The sequence below is a fragment of the Eptatretus burgeri genome, chromosome 2 (assembly GCF_056783735.1).
Source record: "Eptatretus burgeri isolate ZD-2024b chromosome 2, Ebu_testis_v1, whole genome shotgun sequence".
Classification (NCBI taxonomy): Eukaryota; Metazoa; Chordata; class Myxini; order Myxiniformes; family Myxinidae; genus Eptatretus; species Eptatretus burgeri.
The window spans coordinates 69905765-69932156 of NC_140962.1; the positions used below are offsets into that span (position 1 = coordinate 69905765).

The 26392-nt window shown below is 42.5% G+C and overlaps 1 protein-coding gene across 1 annotated transcript in view; it reads right to left on the minus strand.

The window, feature by feature from the left end:
- Positions 1 to 1746: 1746 nt before the first annotated feature.
- The window catches only part of LOC147032255 (peptidyl-prolyl cis-trans isomerase FKBP9-like), a 31350-nt gene continuing 6704 nt past the window's right edge, over positions 1747 to 26392 (minus strand). Inside the window, exons 4-10 of the mRNA XM_085869678.1 lie at positions 23642 to 23787; positions 22804 to 22993; positions 17886 to 18031; positions 17343 to 17529; positions 5299 to 5444; positions 3701 to 3864; positions 1747 to 3248 (exon numbers count right to left, since the gene is read on the minus strand). Of these exons, the coding sequence (XP_085725804.1) occupies positions 3066 to 3248; positions 3701 to 3864; positions 5299 to 5444; positions 17343 to 17529; positions 17886 to 18031; positions 22804 to 22993; positions 23642 to 23787 (1162 nt within the window). The 3' untranslated portion in view covers positions 1747 to 3065. The remainder of the gene's footprint in view (positions 3249 to 3700; positions 3865 to 5298; positions 5445 to 17342; positions 17530 to 17885; positions 18032 to 22803; positions 22994 to 23641; positions 23788 to 26392) is intronic.

Genomic DNA, 26392 nt, shown 5'->3' on the forward strand with positions numbered 1-26392 from the left:
CACACACACACACACACACACACACACACACACACACACACACACACACACACACGCACACACGCACACTCGCCCTCAATGCCCGCTCCCAACTCTGTTCTCTGTCTGCACCCCCGACCAACACACCCAAACACTGTCCTCCCCTCACAATTTCTTCCTGTTCTTAACAACTTTACACAGGGAACTTTGGCACATGAGAAGGCCATTCAGCCTATCATGCCTGTGTTGTTCCTGTCCTCGTTTTTAATAAGAACACTGTTAAAACTAAATAAAGACGGAGCGTTAAATTCACAATCACTTCCCCCTTTCTTCCCTTATCCTTACGATAATTCATGGACCGGTGTTTGTTTGTTTGTCGAGCTACTCCACAGTTCTGGGCCGATTATATCCAGACTTGCTGCATTTGATCAGCATGACCCCAATTAGTATATTTTATGGGTTTTTTTTTTTTAATCTTTTCCGGTGGTCTTGGAGGGGGAGGGTACGGACGCAAATTCTCTATGTAAATGTGTATCATGTAGCACTGCCTCCAGAAGGGGGATGGTATTACAAGTCTTCACCATTTACAATACAGTAATTCTGTCACCACGTTTTCCAGTGTGGTGAACTGTTTTGAATTATGAGCAGGAGGTATGTTTTTTACTTCATGCACATAACTTCATGGGTTTTTTTGCATGTATAGAGCTGTCAGTTGCCGATGCATGCCCAAATAAAGGTATGCGTCAGAAGAATATGTTGCATGCTTGGAATAAGATTACCCCATAGGGCGGATATTCTGCTAGTTTATCTAAATTTGACTCCAATCCAGTAGTTTCATGTAGAACTAGAATGGCATCCGGTCGGAAGAGCACATACCTCTGCCAGGCTCAGCAGTTTGCATCCCAATGATGGGCCAGATCTGCATCTGGACCTGAACCAAAATCTAATGTGCTTGTTCATGTCACCTACCCAACTCACCACCAAGTTTCATCTGAATCCATCCATAATTTTTGAGGTATCGTGTTGTATATCGTTTTTGGCCCCATTTCTCAATGGTGAAGAATCACTTAGAAAATTCAAGTATCGTGATCCGAATCTTCACCAAAATCTAATCAATTTGTTCTTCTCACGCACCCAACTTGTCCACAACGTTTTGTCCGAATCCATCCATAACGTTGAGATATCCTGCTCAGAGACAAACAGAAGTGAAAACACATGCTCCATCCACCTTTGGTGGAGGAGGTAATAAGTGATGGATTTTACATGTTTTCATTTCAGGGTTTCAAAAAAGTTTTTATTTGAACACGTAAAAAAAAAAAAAATTCCAGGTAAAATGTAATGAGGCTCATGTTTTCGAAATTTAAAAACATAATCAGAGGTACGGGTTGATAATGACCTCATGAAAATGTGATGAAGTTCAAACTTTAATTCTCAACATGTCTTCATCATGAAAACAAATTAATGAAACCAACGTAGGAATCACAGTCATAATTACCATGTAAACATTCTAGAATGAAACTCTAACATTTTGCATGATGCCAAAAAAAATTTGAACAACACACAGAGTACATGTTTCAAACAGCCCTCAATATTTCCTGGAGTATCAGAAACAAATGAACATTCACTACAAAGACTGTGCCCTCTCCCATATAGCCTTGTTCTTGTTTCATTCTCAACCCATGGCACATGGGCAAATATTGTGTTCTGTTGCAGTCAAGCTGTTGCTAGCAGTGGTCTTTTCCAAAGATAAAGACATTTGTATCGAGATTTTATCTACTAATGGTTTTAAGCATATTTTGCTGAGGCCAAAATATCCTCCTCATTATTCAGCGAAGACGTTGAGCACAAACGACAATTTTTTAACCAAACAGCAAGTACTAAAACTATACTGTACTCCAGGAGCATTTTCTCGCATAATGAAAGAATGCTCATTTAAAAGCAATTCTTGTCATGGAAATTGTAACAACCACCCTCACTAATCGAATGACAAAAAGGCTCATTTGTTGATCATGCAGCTGGGAATCCAGAAGATGAATGCATTTTATTCATGGAGGAAAAAAAATGGCAATTCATAGCTAAAGAAAAAAAATCAGGAATTGCATGCTCATGGCCCGTAAAAATCTCAATTCACTAACTTTATGGTTGAAAATTTTCACTCCGTGATGCTAAGTTTGACGTGCACTTTCACATTGGCAATTTATCCCAATGAGCCTGGTCTTTCAGCGGAAATAATTAAGACCGCTCTTGAGTTTGCATAATTATTAGTGCTTCAAACGGCAAAATATCCAGCTTTGCAAATAAAAGAAAAAAATTTGAAGCAATATTCAGACATCGTTTAATTTTCAACACTTACCTTTTTAATCATAACAAATATATTTGTTTCTAGGTGAACGATTGTTTGTTTTGTTTGCATACAAAATAAAAACTGTCACATGTTTTGTTCAAGCAAAAAAACTGAAGGAAGTGTGTATTTTTGTTGCCAATTTGTACGTCGAAAGAAGCAAAAGAAAGAAAGAAAACAGATACTTTTGAAAACAAACTCGAACAAACAATTTCAGTGTTTTGAAAACAATAAAATAGCTTTCTTGTTTTGTAAAAAAAGAAAGAAAAAGAACAAATACGTAAAGGCAGCATCATGAAATGTACAAATGTTGTTTTTAAAAAAAAGTTAATTTGATCTTTGTCTCATCAACCTTCCCGGTCTATATCATGCAACACCAGATGTACAAAGTTGGTAAGATTTTACTTTTGGTACAAAAATGTTGAGAACCTTTTTGGCTGGTGTACAATCTTTTGCCAAACTGGCAAAATATGAATAGAATTCGGGGGAAAACGGACATTATTCTACAACAGAAAGTCAGAGGGATTTATCGTGTAAAGCATAATCCAATTTTACTTGGGACAAACAAATAGCAAAGCATCGAGACATTTAAGGCAAACTTACCGAGTAAGCAATTACAACCTAAAACCGGAAAATGAACCAAAAATGGCTTGATAATGGAGCGAGGGGAAACAAAAGATTCCAATGGAGTGTGAAAAGTAAACGGAGTTTGAAGAGAATGATAAAATGAAGCACAATGATGGATTTAGAGCTCATCGTGCTTTTCCAAATCCTCGTCCGCTTTGAGTTTGAACTCAGGGGCTGAAATTTCCCCATCCTTGTTGCGATCTTGGTTACTGAACATGTCCTTTATGATTGAGTCAGCTTCAAAGCCAGGTGCGAGACGCCCCTTTCCGTTATCCACCTCCTTCTTGATATAGGAAGAAAACTGTTTGGCAAGGATTGGAGTGGAGAGAGAACAAATATCATCATTGCCGATCCAACAAGTGCTGCACATTCTTGGTCAAAAAGCCAGGCAGGCTGCTGTTGCTGTTGTGAGACAATAGCAAAACATAAGGAAAGGGCAAAAAATTTATTTCAGCTTCTGGAATTTTTTATTTTTTTATTTTAAAGAATCTAAAATGATCATTCAAGGCTGTATGCCTGTCCAATAATATTCAATGGCTAATCATATCTCCAACCACTGATGACAGACTCAGCAAATAATTGTCATGTATTTACCATAGGTCATCACAAAAACCTGCAATTGGGACAAATACATCTATTACATTGGATTTGAACCTGCTTTCCAAGCCACCGGTTCAGATGGGAATGGAAACAGGCCAACCTGATTTTGGATATATGTGATCGCAATGCTTTGTATAATACTGTGAATATTACCTCTTCCAGTGTGATCTTTTCATCCTTATCTCCATCCATGAGTTCAAAAAGGTTTGAGGGCACCTCATCATGCCAGATAAACAAGTACCCATCAGGTAAGCCCTCCTCAAGCCCAATAAGTTCCACGTCAAAAAGAAGCACTGCACTGCCTGGGACGTCTCCAGCTGCACACACACAAGCAAAACGGAAATCAAAACTGAGCCAAAGCTCTGCTCATATAATGCAGCAATTATAATTCGAAGAAAAAATAAAAATAGGAAGTAACTAAGGGGTGACAGATTGTTGAATCACTGGGTATTCAATCATTCTAAATGCATAAAGTATATTTTTGTGGACCTCATTGCGAACTAACTGATGGTTATAAAGTTGGAAATGTGGGCCCCAATGCACCATTAGGAAATAGAAATCATGTTCCTTGCCAACAGGGCAATGTTAAAGTTGTGAAGTACGTATGAGCATGAAATACTCTTGCATGCAACCTTTACCTGAGCCTGCGATGCCATCTTGATTGCAACTCCTATGACGAGGACTTGCTTCAACAAACACACTCATCATTCGACACAGTGGCTTTGGAGGTTGCCATTTATGATATCTTTTTTTCTTTTTTTTTGTGCTCTTTCCAGCTCTCACTGCTCATGTTGTCCCACTATCAGTGCCTTCTATCAAGACTGATTGATCATGTTACTCTTTTTTTTCTTTTCTTTTCATCCATCCCCATTGACTTTCCCTTCCCCCTGTTCTTTAGTTTCTCCTACTGACCTTCAGCATTATAACTACTGATTGTTTTTGATTTTGTTTTTCAATTCCAGGTCATTTGTGTTTTTTCTGCCAATAATAATTTTTTTATATATATAATCAAGGTGACGTTACTTATTCGCTTCCATTGTACAATTAGGCTCTAAATTGAACCGTTTGTGAAATTTTGAGAAACATATCTGCATGCCTCATTGGCCATCTGAGATTGCATCATTAAGAGTTCTGCTCTCGAGGTATTGTAAATTGCCACACAGAGGTGTATAACAATATGTTTGTATCATTTTGGCATGTTTAAGATTTTTTTCCAACTTCTTCTTGCGTATGGCAGCTTAGCTACCGAGTAGCTATCATTTTGTTGGGGCGCGACGATGTCGCTGATGCTGTGCCCCTATAGCAGTACACTGGTACTCATTTTGCCAACCTTGGAAGGATGACAGGCTGAGTCAACCCCACCTGGTGTTAATTCTGTGGCCGACAGTGCTTGAACTCAGGGACCTAAGATCTCAAGCCAGCCACCCTAACCACTAAGCCCACAACAGGCATACAACCTTTTCTGAGGAAAGATGGGTTCATGGTTTCTCTTTTCTGACAGGAAAAAGAAGGGTTCATGGTTTCTCTCAACATCATATTGTCTTTGGCCTTGGTATTCAGCAGTATGAAAAGGACACAAAAAGAATATAAATCTCATCGTAAAACAGCTCAAAACATCAAGTGGGGTATGATGGGAAAATGCATTTGAAAATTAACAAAATTACAATTTCTGGAAAAAAAAAAAAAAAACCTCTCCAGAACAAGCAGTTTTTGGATGAGCATAATCACATGTAGGAAAGTAGGGAACTGACCTATGCCCTCTTCTCCATAAGCAAGGTGGGGAGGGATAGTGCCACGGCGTTTCTCGCTCACACACATCCCAGCCAAGGCAGATTCCATGCCACTCACCAAGCGTCCAGAGCCCAGAACGACATTGTACGTTTTACCGTACATATCTCTGTCACAAAAGAAACAACACATTGCAAGCCTCACTATCAGTACTGTCCAAGTATATTTTGTGTTATTTCCAAAGAGGATCATATCATTTTATTTATTTTAGGCAGCAAAGGCTAATGGAAACAAAAACAACATCACAACATCAAAGAGATCAGATAAATGGGAAACAAATAAGAAGGAAAACCAATGTGATTTATACCAATTTCACAAATCAGATGAACAGGGTAACACGTATTCGTACAACAATAGATTTTCCCAAATGAGTGAAATCCATTGGTGCATTCTCCACTGATGCAACCTGTCACTAGTGTATATCTGGACTAGCATTCCACGTTCACATATATAATAACCAGATGAAGCTATAAAAGTTTAAATGATCTATTCTTTATGAGTTGTGAGATGAAAATAAATAAATCAAAAAATAAAACTTCGTATGCATGAGTATTATCCCAAAGGTTGTTGCCTCGCCTACATAATTGATAGAGTAGAAATAGGAACATTGACGATTGTTTATTGACATCACGATGTTTACATATATGTATATATACATACATACATATATGTATTATATATAGATAGATATATTGTTGCAGGCCGGGGGTTTAGTGAGAAGACCAAGGGGGGGGGGGGCGGGGAAGCCACCTCAGGTTTCCACCAGACTCCTCGGAATTGTAGGTCGTCGCACACGGATAATTCCGTGACGTGGCAGATCGCTAACGCCAATAACTCAATCACATGACTTAGGGTCCTCCGTCTAGTTTATCCGGTTACCGAAACAATAATCACGTGATCTAATTAACGGGGGACACACCCTCCGTACGCCTTGTCCAAACCAGATCACTTTACAGGATCAGATGCAGTCGAGCAACACTGCCAAGGATGTACCGGCTTAAAGGAACGGATCGTTGGGAATAAAGTCTCGGCTCGGTTAGGATACGAACCATGCTGGATCAATGAAAGAAAAGATAAAAACGAGCTGGGAACATTTCTACAAAAAGGGATTTATTACAGGCAGGCGAGGAAAAATATGTGGCACAATTAATTGAGTTTTATTGTTATGTGTAAGCAGAGATAGGAAGAAAAGTGTGGTTCCGACAATAATACAAGCAACTTACAAAAGCAGACACGGAGCAGAGTTATCCCGATATAATTATTCTACACACTTAACTTATGCAAGGACAGGCGCCATGACACACACACACACACACACACACACACACACACACACACACACACACACACACACACACACACACACACACACACACACACCTGATGAAGAGTTAAGGAGAAGAAAAAGGAGAGGAGATGAGGCCAGCGGTCTCTCAATACCTTGCACGATTAACCGACCGCACCACCCAGCACGTTGTGGGGGATGCTCCGTTGGGCGATACCTCCCTGACAGCTGGCACGTCGTCTCCCGCTTCGTGGAACTTTGTGCAGCTAAGCGTCAATCCAGAGAATGGGGCAAGACTGACAGGCGTGAAGGAGGGACTTTGGGCGGAGTCAGAGGCTAGTGGGTGGAGAGAGACGGAGTCAAAAGCGAGTGGGCGTAGTGGCAGACAGGATCCGGTGGATGGGCAGAGTCAGCGGCGAGTTGGTGAAGAAGGGCGGAGCCAGCAGGCGAATGGGCGAATTGTCGATCCCAGGCCAAACAGAGCAGGACGAGCTGACAGGAACCATGAGCGATGAGTAGTAACGGAAAACCACCAGCAGATGGGGAGCGCGCGAACGGCCCTACGACCCATCCTTTTATAGACCCTGTGGTGCGGGGCGGGGGCGACGACCCGAAGCGGTGTCGTCACCCGAATCGGGCGCTCTGGTTGGGCCCGGCCAGCACACGGCCCAGCCGTGATGGCTGGAAGCGGCTCCACTTTACATCCGACAAGATGATTCCAAGCTGCGGAATCGTCTCCCTCCGAACACCGTGACACGAATCGCCCTGCAGCGAACTCCCGGGCCATGCACTGGTGACCGGCGGTCAGCACCGGTCAATCCGCTGCCTGTCCGCACACCATGCGGCCCGAGCCGTACAGCCAGCCTTTGCTTGGCAACAGCCTCGCCGGGCGGAGAGGGGAGAAGACGTCTGCGGTGGTCAGCGAAGACCGACGGTGAGATGCTATGGTAAACACATGCACAGACTCGAACAAGATGTGTGCCATTTGTGCCCTGCTCTGTGTACGATAATAAATTACCCCGGGGCTGCGCATGGGTCCACCACCATTGAGCATGCAGTCATTTATCAAAAGCGGTGGTGTGCACGGTGCCAGCCCTGATCTGTGTCAGGAATTGAGGGAAAAGATTGGAGATAATTATTCGATATAGGATTAGGTTGAAGAGTATCGACATAATTATTAGATGGAGATTTGGGATGAAAAGAGTGCGCCGTGTGCGGACTGTACAGCGTTGGCATTTGGTGTGTTCTGAAATTACCCTGGGCGCGGCATTCCTGCAGCGGTGCCGTCGTGTTGGTTATGTTTCCTATTTTCTCTGCACAGTGGGTGGGGGTTATCGCTGTGCTGCACATGTTCTGTGCAGCGTGGGCGTTTGGTGCTTTGTTCCTTTTGGTCTTCTGTGAGGACGCATTCTTACATGAAGGGCGTGGCCGCGGCTTTTACAGGCCACCGCAGCTTGGATTTACCTCAGGAATAGAAAAAAAAGTGGGAATAAAGTTAGAGAAAAAATCAGACCTAACTATGAGATTCACACAACGCACTTGTCCGGTTTGTCCTATGAGACAAGGAGGAAGGGTATAACTGTCTGGATATGAATGAAATAACTGTCTGGGGACCACCGTATGACGGATGCCATTGCTTTGGAGGGATGCGGTTCCCAGAACCACAACACGATATGTATATATATATATATATATATATATATATATATATATATATATATATATATATATATATATATATATATATATATATATATATATATATATATATATATATATATATACACAGATGTTTGGTACTACAGAACTTTAATATGGATGCAAACAAACACAACATAATAGTGACCGAAGCTTTTTGTGCTGCACTCTTCCGGGTAAAGATCGCAGCAAGTGAAGAAGGAAGTGAAGGCGTGTGCTTTATACGCAGGTGTGAATAAGGTAGACGCTGATTGGTTCAACCATAATGACATCAGGGTTAATCCGAACGGCCGAACGGCCAGCTCATCATCTTCACCTCGCGCTCACATTGGCTGGAGCAGAGTTGGTCGATGATTGACGTTTGCAACCACATCCTGGAGAGAGGGGGGATTGGTTTCCCCGAAGGTCCATTCACCATTTCTTAACATGCTTCCCTTGATCTTTCCATGCTGAAAGAGACACAGAGATCATACAAATTCCTTTTGACGACATAGTATTGGATCGGTGGTAAGGATGAAGGTTGCTTCCAACATACGTAAATGCAACGAGCTCCGACCTCGGCTCAATATCCTCAATACATATCTGCATTGTACTGGTCTGCACAGATAGGGTTGGCAACCAGGTGCTGTGCAATGGCAGATGAAGCAGGTACAGTAACTGGTGGTTGCTGGATATTTCTCCATGCTCGCACTGGTTGTGTTCTAACCCTCACAATCTTTCTTCGAATCGCCAAGGGGACGTGTTGTTTGATCCGATCAGCCAATCTTAGTTTTGTGCGGCCCACGTACCGAGCTTCACATCGGCACTTAAACTGGTTGCCAACCCTATCTGTGCAGACCAGTACAATGCAGATATGTTCAGGATATTGAGCCGAGGTCGGAGCTCGTTTCATTTCCGTATGTTGGAAGCAACCTTCATCCTTACCACCGATCCAATACTATGTCGTCAAAAGGAATTGTTCGATCTCTGTGTCTCTTTCAGCATGGAAAGATCAAGGGAAGTACGGTAACAAATGGTGAATGGACCTTAGCGGAAACCAATCCCCCCTCTCTCCAGGATGTTGTTGCAAACGTCAATCATCGACCAACTCTGTTCCAGCCAATGGGAGCTCGAGGTGAAGATGATGAGCCGACCAATGGGCGTTCGGATTAACCGTGACGTCATTACGGTTGAACCAATCAGCGTCTACCTTATTGAAAACTGCGTATAAAGCACATGCCTTCACTTCCTTCTTCACTTGCTGCGATTTTTACCCTGAAGAGCGCAGCACGTAAAGCTTCGGTCACTATTATGTCGTGTTTGTTTGTATCCACGTGTGTGTGTGTGTGTGTGTGTGTGTGTGTGTGTGTGTGTGTGTGTGTGTGTGTGTGTGTGTGTGTGTGTGTGTGTGTGTGTGTGTGTGTGTGTGTGTGTGTGTGTGTGTGTGTGTGTGTATATATATATATATATGTGTATATGTACTATATATTTATGTGTATATATATATATATATATATATATATATATATATATATATATATATTTATTTATTTATGTATGTATACGAGGTGTGTTCAAAAAGTATCCAACCTTAATTTTTCGTGCATAAAAAAATGAAGCGAGGGAGGTGTGGTTTGGTGCACGTATGTAGGCGATCCTAATCCGTATGTGTGAATATTTTCCCGCCTGTAGAAGCTGTCAGTCGACGATAGACCACCGATGAGTGAGGAAGTGGAAGTGAGCACCATCGGATTTTAGTTTTTGACAAAATGACGGAAAAACTTGAACAACGCTACTGCATCAAATTTTGTGTAAAGCTTGGCGATTCTCAAGTGGAAATGATCCACAATATTCAACAGGCCTTCGGGAACGAAGCAATGGGCACCACACAGATAAAAGAGTGGTACAACCGCTTCAAAGATGTTCGCACATCAGTGGAAAGTGAAGCACGTTCTGGGAGGCCCTCAACATCCCAAAATGAGATAGTCATTGACCAAGTGAGGACCCTGCTGATGCATGATCGTCGAATCACGATCAGAGAACTTGCAGACAAGGCGGGCGTCAGCATTGGATCCGTTCATTCCATTGTGACTGAGGATTTGGGCTTAACGAGAATCTCAGCGAAGTTCGTGCCAAAGCTGCTAACGATCGAGCAGAAGTAACTCCGTTTGGAGATCGCACAGGACATGCTGGAGACTGTGAACAGCGATCTCAACTTCTTCAACACAGTGATCACTGGTGATGAGACCACAGTGATCCGTCTTTTTGTCAAAAACGAAAACCCGACGGCGCTCACTTACACTTCCTCACTCATCAGCGATCTGTCGGCGACTGACAGCTTCTGCAAGCGGGAAAATATTCATGCATACGGATTAGGATCGCCTACATACGTGCACCAAACCACGTCTCCCTAGCTTCATTTGTTTACGCAAGAAAAATTAAGGTTGGATTATTTTTGAACACACCTCGTATGTATGTATGTATATATGTATATGTATATATGTATATGTATATGTATATATGTATATGTATATATATATATATATATATATATATATATATATATATATATATATATATACATATATATATATATATAATTGCTACGGCTGTGGAAATTCGCAAACCACCATTCAGGGCCCGTAGGTGAGATAACTCTAAGTACATGTGTAGTTAGCCCCAAACCCGTTGTTTAGAGGGAATTTATGTGATTCATTCGGGCTGCGACGCTTTGAGATAGCCGTTTTTCTGTTCTATCTTTATTTTCAACCAACCACGTCTCAACCGCCATAACTATCAAACCACCACCGATAAACCCTCCACCACCCTCACCTCTCTCCTTCTAAGGCCATTCCCGCACCACCTGTGAACACTGAGCGTCGGGCTGTCTTGGGCTCGTTCAGCGATACGCACCGAGCCGCGAGTGCAAATAGCGGCCTTTCCGAGGGAGAATTCGGATCAAGAACGCTACACGCCCCCTTCTGATCCATCCAATTAGCAAGCACGGAGCGGCTTGGCCCCGCCTCCAAGCGCGTCTGTGTGAAATCGATGTATGCAAATTCTCGGATCAGGGGAGGTTCACGCCCAATTTTCCTCCGTCCAATTGGCGAGCGTGGCTCCGCCCCCGAGGTCATCCTGATCCAGAAATTAGCATATTGTTTTCTCCTGCCGGCCTATAAAACGGCGAGCGCAAGGAGAATCGTGGCAGAGTCCGTTTTTGGTTGGAGAGCAGAGTGTGGCAGTGGCAGAATGTGGCAGTAGCAGTGTGTGTTGGCAGAGAAAGAGTGAGTCGAGCCATCGGTGTGGCAGAGAGTCGAGTCGGGTGGCGAAGTCATCGAGTTGGGTTCTGCAGTCGGCTGAGGAGAGTTGCGGGAAGAGGCCAAGGAGCTCGGGTCCAAGGCGAGAAGGACGGGGGTCGGCGATGAGGTCGCGGTGTGAGATCGCTCGTCGCGGGACCCAAGCCAGCCAGCCATTCTCCTCCCCCAAGGCATCAACAATTCCCCCTTTCCCCCGCGCTGAGATAGTGCAAAAAGCGGGCCCCGTTCCCACCCCACTCCAAACGTCGTGCCAATGAAACCCGCCAAGGAGCACGGAGTCGAGGCACAGCCACGCGGCCACATCTGCGGCTCGTCCGCCAACGCGTCATGAGGACGCGGGTGGGACCCACCCGGTCTCGCGGACCTGGCCGCTCCTTCAGGTCACGCGCGCATATTGGCCTACAGGCCCGTCTGCCCCCTTGTCTATGAGGGTGGCTTCTTTCCTTTCCTTTTGAGTAAATGTGTTTTGGCGCCGTGTGTAAAGTAGAACTGTATAAGTGTTGCCGTGTGTGCGCGTAGTCGGGAGTAACTCTGCGTCGTTGTTTCTTTTGTTGTAACTGCTACATGTGCATTTTGACTGTTTGGCTGTATATGTGTGCTTTCCGTGTGTCGCGTAATAAATGTGCATTGTGTGAACTGTTTTCCCATTTCGCTTCGTCTTTTCTTTATTGACCCTCCATCCTGCTTCACGTAAAGGGTTCGTAGTGGGCTTAATACGCCCGATAATTAATCGGAACCGTCGAGGCCGACAATAACACCGCTCGGTTATCACTGTAGGACGGAACAGACCGCTTAAGCGGTTCGTGTCTGGAGTCGGCCTGTGGCGTGGTGCGATCGCCCGGTCGACCATTTGCGCAGGTACTTCGGTAGGTCGAATTTGGTGAGTGACCCTATCCTGCGCGGGTGGGCAATTGGCACGATTGTGGTGAGGTTAAACCCCCACCCGTGACTCGCTCCCGGCGTTGGTCCGAGAGGGTCACGACTGAATTGTCCATTCCGGTGAGCGAGGCGGCCGCCATTCGAGTCGAGCGGCCGATCGCACGCCGGCGGGCGCGAATTCGCAACAATATATACTGTATATATATGTATATATATGTATATATGTATATATATATATATATATATATGTATGTGTATATATATATATATATATATATGTATGTGTATATATATATATATATATGTATGTGTATATATATATATATATATATATGTATGTGTATATATATATATATATATGTATATGTATATGTATATATATGTATATATATATATATATATATTAGTCGAGGTTTGGCAGAAAGCTCTCCACTTTGTCAGAAGGACACAGAGTCCAGGAACAGCTGAGTGTGACTGGGTAAGGTGAGTTCACAAAGTGATGGGTTTGGGACACAAGATTTTGAAGCCAACAAGAGTTTGGACTTTAGCCTTTTCATGTGCAGTGTCAGCTGTGCGACCATTTCAGCTGAGGAAGGGGATGGAGGGGGAATGTACACGAGAAACAGACTGAACTTGATAACACCAGGATTTGGAGGAAGAGAAACAGGTTTGAGAGTTCAGACTTGAGATTCGAAAGATGTTGTTTTCTGGTTCACCTGAAGGTAGACACACACTTGTTCTGAGCTTTGTGGAAGGAACTGAGATTGCCATCATTTGGATTTGCCTTCGTTGAGGCGAAGGCAAGTTGTTTCAGGACAACTGCCTCGCCACAAGCTTCAGTGCACCATGGGCAGGAGGAAGGGTAGGACAACTGAAGATAACATGGGATAAATCTGTGCCTGAGAGAGAGCAAGTTTCTTTGAAAGAATTCCCAGGATGAGTTGATGTCAGAGAAAGTAAAGTCGGGGGAGATCAGTCTATAAGTTTGATGGTTGCTTGAAGACCTGCCAGTCGGCCTGAGTGAAATGCCACATTCGACGGCACTGAGGTGGTTCTCTAACAATAGCCAGAGAGATGTTTACTTTGACAAGCATGTGGTCAGATGAACCGATTGGAGCGGAGGAAGAACAGCAGATATTTTCAGGGAAATTTGTCAAAATTAGATCCAGAAGAGATGGAGTACCATTGGGTGAGATCTGGGTTGGGAAGTTGACAGATTGTGTCAATTCCAATGAGTCGCAGAAGACTTTTGCTGAAGCGCCATGACAGGTGAGAGAGGTACCCACACCCAGCCAACTGGCATGATGACAATTGAAGTCACCACATATGAGGAAGAGAGAGTTTGGATGAGAGCATAGAAGTTGGTCCATGTTTTTTGGTGAGCAATGTGTAAATGGAGTCATCACTGTTTGGTGGATGGTACAATGAGGTAAAACACATATAAACATGAGGTGGGAATGGAGGGGAAGCCATAGCCAGAGGTATTCCTGGGGGTGTGGGCGAGTGAGGGCAGTGCATGGAGAGTGAGGAATAGAGTCTTTGATGAAGAGAGCAACTCCACCACCAGGACGAGGCTGAGGTCTATCATACCGGAAGAGGGAGCAACCAGGGAGAAATACAAGGGAGTCAGAGACGTCTTGAATGAGGAAAGTTTCTGTTGAACAAATTATGTCTGGGTTGTCAGTGGTGATCTGCATGGAAAGATCTGTCAGTTTTGAGCAAAGGCCACGGATGTTTGAGGTCCACACTGTTAAGGAAGAGGGAGGGGAGGAGGCTGTGGATGCAGGGGGAGGAGGATAGGACAAGGGAAAAGGGGGGAAGGGTAAGGAGCATTTTTGAAAGTGTGGGGGATTGCAGAAGAGCCAGGGGAGAGGGCTGGATATATACATAATATGTATATATATGTTTATATTTTTATATATACTGTATGTATGTATATATATATATATATATATATATATGTATAGCCTGGTGTTGGTGCAGTGGTTAGGGCAGTGGCTTGGGATCCAAAAGGTCCTGAGTTCAAGCCCCGTTGAGCCACTGAATTAATACACCAGGGGGTTGACTTAGCCTGTCATCCTTCCGAGGTCGGCGAAATGAGTACCAGTAAACTGGGCCGGCGTATACCCTAGTTAAAATAGGTGTATCCATATCCCTGTGTCGTAAGAGGCGACCAGGGTTGCGTCAGGAAGGGCATCCGGCGTAAAACATGTGCCAAATCACTATGCGGATCATACGGATGATCCGCTGTTGCGACCCCTAACGGGAGCAGCCGAAAGAAGAAGAAGAAGAAGAAGATGCATATGTATATGTGTATGTATATATATATATATATATATATATATATATATATATATATATATATATATATATATATATATATATATATATATGAGGGTGTCCCAAAAGTCGCCTCGGGATTTGGAAATTAAATAGCATTTCTGTTTTTTCATAATTTGTTTTTCTTTTCTTTTCAGAATTTAGATTAACATTTGGAAATTGCTCATGGAAAAATTCACAACTGAACAAAGAACCAAAATCGTGGAATTTTATTTTAAATTTCATCGATCAATTATTCTCACCCAAAGAGCATGGACACCGAATAATTTCGCAAAATTCAGAAATTTCTTGGCCATCACGTTCTCCTGATTTGACACCTCCCGATTATTTTCTTTGGGGTTACCTAAAGGAGCGTGTGTACATCAATAAGCCCCATACAATTCAGCAGCTCAAGGACAACATCTGTGCAGAAATTCGAGGGCTGCAGCCAGAGTTACTGTCCGCTGTTATGAAAAATGCTGTCGAAAGAGCCCGTCTCTGCAAAGCCGAAAATGGAGGACATCTAAGCTGCATCATTTTTTCATCAATAAAGCTAATCGACCTCCATTTTGTAAATTTTATTTTGGTATAAAAATAATCATAAATTATTACAAAAAAGAAATGTTATTTAATTTCTTCATCGCTCGATGACTTTTGGGACACCCTGTATATATGTGTGTGTATAATATATTGTTATGGATTTCAGAATCCTGTCTGATGAATGCATCCACACATCCAGGTCCTCAGACAGTTATTTCCTTAAATGCATGTTCAGATTAGCCCCATCCCCATGTCTCATGGGATTTTAAATGTGATGCGTTGAGAAGGGTAAAGAATAGATCTCTTATGGGAAGCTTTTTTTTCTTTACGACAGACACATTTCACACGTTTCTTTTGTGAGCGCCGAGGCCCGCCCTTTTTTCAAGCGCACGGGTCTTCATGGTAACGGTGCGCAAGTGGGGCGGGGTGAGCTTGGGGGGGACTCTGCGCCCGCCGAGACGGGCTGCATATATAAAAAGAATTGGAGGTCCGTACAGAGAGAGAAGTAAGCGAGAGAGGAAGCACGCGAGAAACGATCAAGAAGCGGGTGTAAGTGCGTGAGGGAAGAAGCGAGTATGAAGCACGCAAGAGGAGAAGAAAGCGAGAGAGGAAGCGCGTGAGAAGAGAAGCGAGCCAAAAAGAAAGTGAGAGTTGAAACGTGCGAGGGAAGAAGTGAGCCAGAGAGGAAGCGAGGAAGCGTGCAAGCCAGGAAGCGTGCGAACGTGCAAGCGAGGAAGCGAGCGAGTGAGCGTGTGGATGTCTGACCAGCGCCATCGAGACAATTTGTCCTTTCCAGTGCTTGAGCAAGCGAATGTGTGGGTGTGAGCAGCGCCAACAACGAGTGAAGCACGGGTCAGTCACCAACGGGCTATGTGGGTCACTGGACGTCACAAGTTTCATGAAGTGTGAGGAGCTGCTCGTATCGCAGCACCAGGGTCTAAACCCGCGACAGACGATCTTGGTGCCCCCCAGACATCAACTGGCATCCAAGGCTGTTGGCGAGTGGGCACACAGCAATGCTGGGTGCTGGCAGCGGACAAGACACTCACACACACATTTCAGGACGTTTTCACTTCACGGACGACTACTCTCTGGTGAGCAAGACGACTCTTCTCCCCCCCCCCCCCAATGATCTGCTGGGTACCCTTGTCTGTGTTTAGTTGTAAGTAAGTCAACCCCCGATAAACATCTGCTCTCTGTCTCTTTCCTGTCATTTTAATTGATTTTGCTTTGGAATTCATCCATTTATTTACCTCAGAAAATAAAAAGTTCTTTCTATTTATTTATTTCATTATTAATAAATTATTTGTCATTTTCCAACCTGTCCGTGTTTGTCCTTTCCTTCCATTGGTCTAGCATTGTCCGAACCGCGATAGACTGGGAGGTAATTACCACAGATTTGACCAAAAATAGTCGGCGCGCACCAGCGGTTAAAACGCTCGTCCGCCATAATTAAAATCTAATCAGATAACATTGGTGCTTTGCAGAGGGCGAGCTCCCCGTTCAGGTAACCACGTGACCTCTAGTTAAATGGCATAATTCGACGTTGGACACTGGAACTCGTGGTTAACTGGGTGGTGTTTGTGGTTTTAAAACAACCCACTGTACCACAATGTTAATTGTGAGCGGTGGCCCCAGGTCCTGCTCTACCGAGGACAACTGGGGATTAATCCCCCTGAGTGACAAGCTGGTGTCTCGGTAACCGTGGCTGCAAAAAAAAAAAATATATATATATATATATATATATATATATATATATATATATATATATATATATATATGTATATATCGTTACTTATTTCCAATTAGACAGGTAAACCGATTGGCATGACATTAGCTTCTATAATAATTTGAAAAGATATATTAATATGAAGCATACTCACTTATTTTATACACACAATTGTATTAAATGGATTTTATTTCAATAATTCTTCCATTGTGATGTGTCGAAAGGCCACGTTTGAGGTAGGAGACATGGGTCAGAGCTTACGATGAGTCGAGCAGCGTGCCGTCCATCAGGGTGGTGTTGTAACGGAGCCGCAGCAGGTCCCCTTTGCGCGATTTGCGGACGCAGTTATCAGGTAAGGCAAATATCTCTGTCTGCACCTCGTCCGTTGGATTGTGGAAATCCACAAGAATAACGTCAAACACGAGAACAGCAGATCCAGGAATGGAGCCTGTGATAAACGCACGCACGCACACGCACACACACACACACACACACACACACACACGCACACACACACACACACACACACACACACACACACACACACACACACACACACACACACACACACACACACACACACACACACACACACACACACACACACACACACACAAATTCACCACAGTGCAGGGAGTAATGTTGTGTTCGAGTTATGACCGACATTGATGCTTGAAATGCTTTGCTTGCAAACTTCTTTTTGGCGTCATCTCTGAAGAGATTTCTCAGGATTGGTGAATTCATTTTGATTTAGATTTAAGAAGGAGAATCACGTTATATGTCTGGTGCAGAATCATGTTGTACCTGCTCCTTGTTCGCCATATGCCAAATGTGGTGGCATCGTGATCGTCCTATGTTCACCCGTGCACATTCCCAGCAAGCCTTCATCCATTCCTTTGATGATATACCCCATTCCCAAGTAGGTGTTGTACGTCTTGTTCCGTTGGTAGCTGCAACATCCCAGCACAGTGTCAAGTTACCTCAAAATGGAGACATCACCAATTCCTACAAAGGCCTCTATATCAGTCATCACCATCATCATCATCATCATTATTATCATCTAACTTCACTTACAAGAAGATATGATACGACTAAAGATGATACTTACAAAAGTCCAACACACCAAAAAATATATATATATATATATATATATATATATATATATATATATATATATATATATATATATATATATATATATATATATAATGAGGGTTATATATACGTATATATATTGTTATGGTCCGCACACACCCAACCTCGACCAGATCTCTCGTCGGGTCCTGTTCCCACCTTGGACTCCGTGCTCTCCACTCGAGCTCCTCCACGGACCTGAACTCCACACGGACGGCTGTGGTTCGAACTGAACGACTGTTGTCAGGTGCTGCACCACGGAGCACTCCTTCCCCCGAAACTCTCAGGTATCGAGAACTGCGACCTCAACTCCCTCCCTTCCTGGCTGCAAAAAGGGTCCCCTTTTCTTTTCGTTGGGTTTGTTTTGTCTGAGAGTGTGGCGCCTGTCTTTTATGTAAAATTGTATAAGATATTTGATTATTGTAATTCTTGCTTTTATTATTCTCACGTAAGTCTGCTCTGTGTCTGCTTTGGTAAGTTGCTGTATAATTGTTGCACTACATCTCTCTCATTTTCCCCCTGAATAACATAACCAATAAACCTTGTTCCTGTTCCACATGTTTTTCCTCGCCTTAGTGTAAATAAATCATTGTAGAAATGTTCCCAGCTCGTTTTTGTCTTTTCCTCCTTTGGTCCAGCATGGTGCGGATCTGAGTGAAGCCAGGTCTTTATTCCCGATAATACATTCCTTCTTGCCGGTACCTCCTTGGCAGTTCCACTCGGCTGCATCCGATCTGGAAAGGTAGTTGGGAGTTGGTACTCTACCATAGTCGGTTGAGTATCTGGTTCGGGCAAGGCGTACCGAGGGCATGGTTCCCCGGTAGTTGAAACCGCGTGGTTAATTAGGTAACTTGGTTCTAGACAGGAGGACCCTACGCCACGCGGTTGAGGTATTGGCGTCCACGGTCGGTTGAGTGACCCACCGCGTCACGGAATTAGCCGTGAGCGACGGCCTACAATTCCAGGGAGTCTGGTTGGAGTCGACGTAACTTCCCCCACCTTGTGGTCGTTCTCTCTGCCAGACCCCAGCCCGCAGCAATATAAATAAAAAATGCATTTCTATATTTTCTTACGAAATATATATTGAAAAATCGCACTAATTACCCTGTCGCACTAATCGCACTAAGAACTAATCGCACTAATCGCACAAAAATCACACTAAGAACCCTTTTGAATGACCCTTTAGAACCTTTTGCAATTACCCTTTAGAATGACCCTTAAGAATTTCCTTTAAGAATGACCCTTTAGAATTACCCTTTAGAATTACCCTTTCGAATTACCCTTTCGAATGCCCCTTTAGAACAGTGGTTCCCAAACTTTTTTGTCCATGACCCAAAATTTGAAATCACATTTGCCTCGCAACCCAAATGATACTGGTACCTAGTGTACCTATGATAAAAATTGTCAGAGAAAATGCTTTTGACATGAAACCCCCCCTCAAAAACTCGGATTTTGAGGGGGGGGTTTCATGTTTGGGTCACGACCCTGGGTTTGGGAACCCCTGCTTTAGAACCTTTTGGAATTATCCTTTAGAATGACCCTTTAAAATCCTTTAGAATTTCCTTTCAAAATCCTTTAGAATTACCCTTTAAAATTACCTATTAGAATTACCCTTTAGAATGACCTTTTAGAATCCTTTAGAATTTCCTTTTAGAATCCTTTAGAGATACCCTTTAGAATGACCCTTTGGAACCTTTTTGAATTTCCCTTTGGAATCCTTTAGAATTTCCTTTTAGAATCCTTTAGAATTACCCTTTAGAACCTTTTAGAATTACCCTTTGAATGACCCTTTAGAACCTTTTGGAATTACCCTTTGGAATGACCCTTGAGAATCCTTTAGAATCCTTTAGAATTTCCTTTTAGAAACCTTTTGAATTACCCTTTAGAATCACCCTTTGGAAACCTTTAGAATTACCCTTTGGAATCCTTTTGAACCCTTTAGAATCCTTTAGAATTACCCTTTGGAAATCTTTGGAATTACCCTTTAGAATCCTTTTGAACCCTTTAGAATTACCTTTAGAACCCATTATAATTATTACCTTTTAGAATCACCCTTTAGAATTTATAGTGGGCCCATTGGACCAAAATTTTCATTGGTCATCAAGGCCTTGTTGCATACCCATCTGCTGTACTGCTTGAGCATTAGCTTGTCGTTCACCAAGGATTACTTCATGTTGGAAGATTATACGTCTGTGGAAGGACCAATTAAGCTGTTCTATTCACTTTAACATGGGTGCGTTTAAAACTTGGGAGTTAGTCCGGGTTCTTTGTAGTTAATTGGCCTAATCAACTCAGGAGATCATGATGATCATTTTGTTGTGTCGCATTCCACATCAGAATGCTCCAATACTTAAAAATAAAGAATTTTTTTTTTTACACGGCATGTCTTGGGCTATTCTGAGTGTCTAATTTGTAGCACTTTTTGAATGCCCATCATAATTATTCTCTATCAGATTCCTCACGATCAATGAAGTGATTTTAAACCCTTATTCTTCCGTTCTCATAATGCAGTTTTTGGTTGGTACTGTAAATGCTTATCCACAGTGACTTACATGCCAGAAGTTCCACAAAATTACCTATTTACTCAGGTGTGTCATGAGTTGGGAAAGTTTGGGATCCCCTGGTGTAGAGGTAATGCACTTACCTTTGATCTGTTTAATTTGGGTTTGACTCTCTGCCAGATTGGTGTTTTGCAGGCAGGATGTTGCATCACAAACCAAAACACCCAAACGACCCTGAGGACCCAAAAGACTCGAAGAATCCTAATGATCCCAAGGACGCAAAGGACCCAAAATAATCAGAGGAAACAAAAAATCCCGAAAACACAAAAGACCCAGAGGACTATTGAAATTCTGCAGAATGTAAAATATGACCAGGTTCCCAAACTCCACACACACACACACACACACACACACACACACACACACACACACACACACACACACACACACACACACACACACACACACACACACACACACACACACACACACACACACACACACACACACACACACACACACACACACACACACACACACACACACACACACACACAATCCCAAGTCCTCAACACCCCTCCCTCTCCCAACTTTGGTCCTCTCTCTGCCCCCTCCCAACACACCCAGACTCTGTGCTCCCCTCTCCCTTTCTTCAAATCCTCAAACCCCCTCCCAACCCAAAGTCCTCAACTCCCCCCTCAAAAGCCTCAAACCACTCAATCTCAACTCTGTCCCCTCTCTGCCCCACCTCCCCCAACCTAGTCATGCTCTTCCCTTTTCTTCAAGTCCTCAACTGCCCTGAACCCCAAGTACTCAATTCCCCCCACTCCTTTTCCAATGTCTCAAACTCCCTCTTCCAACTCCATGCACCCCAACCCCCAACTGTCCTCTCCTCCGCATTGAACACCGTTACACAGGGAACTTTGGTGCACGAGAAGGCCATTCGACCTATCATACCTGCCTTGTTCCTGTCCCCGTTTGTTAAGAACAATATTAAAAGTAAATAAAGACGGAATGTTAAATTCACAATCACTACCCCCTTTCTTCCCTTATCCTTACGATAATTCATGGACCGGTGTTTGTTTATTTGTCAAGCTACTCCACAGTTCTGGGCCGATTACATCCAGACTTGCTACATTGGATCAGTGTGATCCCATTTAATGTATCGGGGTGTTTTTATCTTTGCCGGTGGTCTTTGGGGGGAGATGGGGGAAGGTGGGACACAAATTCTCAATGTAAATATGTATCCTGTAGCCCCACCTCCAGGTTTTCCCTGGTATTACAAGTCTTCACCATTTACACCCCAGTATTCCTGTCCCCAAATTTTCCAGGGAAGTGAGGTGTTTTGAATTATATACAGTAGGTATGTTTTTGCTTCATGCATGTAACCCGGGTTTTTTTTGTTTTTTTTGCCTCTGCAGAGCTATCAGTTACCTGTACACTGCCAAAATAAAGGTATGCATCAGAAGAATGTGTTGCATGCATGGACCAAGATCGCCCATCGGGCGGTAAGTTGAATTGGTGCTATCGTGTAATGATCTAACTGAGTTTACGTTCAGAGCTTCTCTTGGCCACAGTCGGTGATGTTGACAAGTAAGTAACTCCATGTTTGGAAAAGGGGAGATGTGGTGATGTGATAAGGCTGGAATAACTGCTCCTTCGGTTTAACGAGGAGGGATGCATATGGATTATGGAATGATGTATCTGATGATGGAACATGCTGCATAGCTGTGTATGTGAAGTCCTATTTCTCAAAACTAGAGGAGTGTTCATCAGAGCTCTCCCATTTCAGTTCATTCAGGGCATAGCATAGGATTGTGCAAAGGTCACAATCAAGAGAAATTACACGTAAATGAAATCATAAATAGTGATCTCAAGATACTCTCAAGACCTCAAGATCTCAAAAAGCCCAATCACACAAAACGAATTCACTGATATATATATATATATATATATATATATATATATATATATATATATATATATATCTCTTTGAAACAGCAATGCCTATTTTGCAGCAAATCAAAGGGGCCTGCACAGCTATTAAATGGGACAATGGCATGATAAAAGTGGAATAATTGTCCAACCTTGAATCGAACATTGTGCCGTCAAGCAGTGTGCCGTTGTAATGGTAGCGGATAAAGTCTTTAGCTTGTGTACGACGTGTGCAGTTATCTGGCGAAAAGGTCGTTTTTATGACCACTGTGTCCTTGGGGTTATGCAAGTCCAGCAAGACCACGTTGAAGACGAGGCTGGCTTGCGGAGGGATCACAGGTTCTGCAAAGCAACACAGTCAGGTCAGAAAAGTCTTTTTCTTGAAATACTAAACGGATCATGAAGTAAGGACATGAGCATGCAGTTCTGAACACATTTTTCACATAAATGATTTGAGGAATAAAAGTCTAATTTTAACTTCTTCCATTTGAAAGTAGGCAATAGATACCTACCATCGAAAATTACTCATTAAAATCTTTGGAAGTCTATCTTGCAAAAGTCAAATGAAATTTGCTTGGACTAATATAATGTACTCGTATCTTTTGGACAACAGTTCCACAAAAAAACTTGCATATTCACAAATGAAGCTACCGAATGAAAATCATGCATATACGAATGTAAGTTCATCATGAGTTCTGTCTGCTTGCTGCATCATTACTAAGGGGTGACTGCGCCACCGATTCGGTGACAGTCCTCTCCCTCCCCTCTTCCCACCAAAGGCCTACTCTTTGCAAAGGACACTCGGCTGTCTTATCAGCTCCAAATTCACCACGTGGAAAATTGCACAAGTTGTGCTCAAGACATGCAGCAACCCACGTTTTTCAGTGTCATTCTCATGAAAGACAGCTACACAAACAGACAAGTTCTTGTGAATTGGAGCAATCCACAGTTTACTTGTGAATGGAAATGTGTGTGTGTTGACCTTCCTACCATAGCCCTTCTCTCCGTAAGCCAGCACCGGTGGAATGGTAATGTGACGGTGCTCGCCAATGCACATGCCAATCAGGCCCTGATCCATGCCTGCGATGAGCCAACCGATGCCGACGTACGTGTTGTATGTTTGGTTCCTGCTGTAGCTGTGTCATACATAGAGGGGGCAGAGCTATGATTACTCAGATCTCAAATTCCACTGCACCGTTGTATCATTAATTTGAGATGTTTGCTCTGGGCAATTCCACCCCTGTTAAAATTCATGCCATTTTGGAATTTCTGCTCAACTAAGCAGCTTCTTTCAACCGAGGTTGAACTATTTTGTGCTCACTGTTAAAGGAATAACTAGAAGAGCACTTGGTAGACTGCTTACCTCTGCCATGCAATGCCTTATCCAGTAGAACATATCAGGCCCAATAATTTTTTGAAATGTCATGGCATACATCGTTTTTGGCCCTATCTCTCAATGGTGAAGAATCACTTTAAAATTAAAAAATTCTCGCATCAAGATCTAGATTCGGATCTTCACCAAAATCTAAGTAATTTGTCCTTGTAACACGCCTAACATGTCCATCAAGTTTAGTCCGGATCATCCACAACTTTTTGAGATATCGTGCTATGTATCATTTTGGCCTAAACTCTCAATGGTGAAGAATCACTTTAAAAATTCTAGTCGCCAGATCCGGATCTAGATCTTCACGAAAATCTAATCAGTTCGTCATTGGCACACACCCAACCTCTCCACCAAATTTCATCCAAATCCATTCACAACTTTTTGAGATATCGTGTGATATATCGTTTTTGGTCCCAACTCTCAATGGTGAAGAAAGAATCACTAAAAAAAAAAATTCGAGTAGTTGGATCCGGATCTGGATCTTCACCAAAATCTAACGAGTTAGTCCTTGTCATACACCCAATCTCTCCACCAAATTTCATCCAAATCCATTCACAACTTTTTGAGATATCCTGCACACAAACAAACAAACAAACAAGAAAAAGATGTCGTGCAGAGCAAGATACTTGCAAAATCAACCCCCCTCTCCAACGGTTGCCATGAAAACATCAAATTGTCCATTTCATCGAGATTAAATTTGACAATATTAATCAAAGCCAATTTTGGTGAAGTCAATCGGATGAAAATTGATTGTTTTTCAGATTGAAATTGATGATTTTAGAAGTTTGACCTTGAGTTGACCTTTGACCTTTTGACTTCAAAAATAGTTGCTTTCCCAATTCAGTGATGGACTATGCAATTGCTATTTAATTTTCAAGTCAATCAGATATAAATTGATGATTTTTCAGATAAAAATTGATGATTTTAGAAGTTTAATCTTGAGTTGACCTTTGATATTTTGACCTGAAATAGTTGGTTTCCCACTCCAGTGACACAATATGCAAATCCTGTTCAAATTTCAAGTTAATCGGATGAAAAATAACGATTTCAGAAATCTGACCTTTGACCTCAAAATCAATGGGCTTCTCAGTTGAGACTACCTCTACAACTTTGTAAAGTTTAATGACGATCGGTTTAGAATTGTGACCTGTCGGCGATTGACAAACAAATAAGAAGAAGACATTGTGCAGAGCACGATACTTGCAAAATCCTTAAAACAAATTTGACCTCAAAAATAATAGATGTTGAATTCAATGACCTGATGTGCAACTCCTCTTCAAACTTCGAGTCAATCGGATGAAAATTGACAATTTTAGAAATTCGGCATATGTTGTCCTTTTGGCCTAAGTTGACCTCAATAATAATTGGCGAGTTGAATTCAGTGACCTGAAATATAAATCCTTTTCAAATTTCAAGTCAATTGGATGAAAATTGAGGATTTTAGAAATCTCAGCCTTTGTTGACCATTTGACCTCAAACAATAGGCTTCTTCCTTATTACAAACTCTAACATGTAGTGAAGTTTCGTGAAGATCGGTTTAAAAATTGTGACCTGTAGGTGACAAACAGACAGACAGACAAACAGACAGACACACAGGGGTGAAAACATAACCTCCTTCTACCTTTGGTGGCGGACGTAACTGGAGAGTTCATAGAACACAATACCCCGTGCAGTGTTCAGCAATATCCAGTACTTCAATTGTAACAAAATTATGATTTTTTTTTTAACGATCGTTTAAATAAAATCTGGAAGTTTAGTGCTCTTAAAGTAGTCCAGAGCAGTCTCGAACACCTCCCTTATGCACCACCCCATTGAGTCTTTGTTGAAATTGAAGTACTGAAAAACTGGAGGTCCTTCGAAGTATTGTGATGGACAGACGATTTGTGTTCTCCAGTGATCAAGTATATCATTAAATTTAAATTAAATAAGGATTGCAAAAAGTGATATCAATTAATTAATTCTGGAATTTACTGCCATTTTCTGCAGTGTCTATTACATCACCCTATGTTACATAAGTTATTCGTCACCCTATGTTACATTAGTTATCTAACACGTTACATTAGTTATTCGTGCCTGTTGTACACGTCCTTTATCATGTCCTTAAAAACAGTAAGCTTCTTGTTCGGAATGATTTTCAATTTTGTTTGAATGCCAGGCTGGCAGACAGAGTTAAAATATTATCTCACTCCTCTGTGCATGTGTAATCAGGACGAATTCAGAGCCAACGTACTGCTAAACTGCAGATTCATTCGTGTCTAAAATATATGATTCAATCAAAATTGAGTTCCTCAATCAAAAACTGACATTTGTAGACAGACAGACAGACAGACAGTCATACAGAAGTCAACCAATTGCTT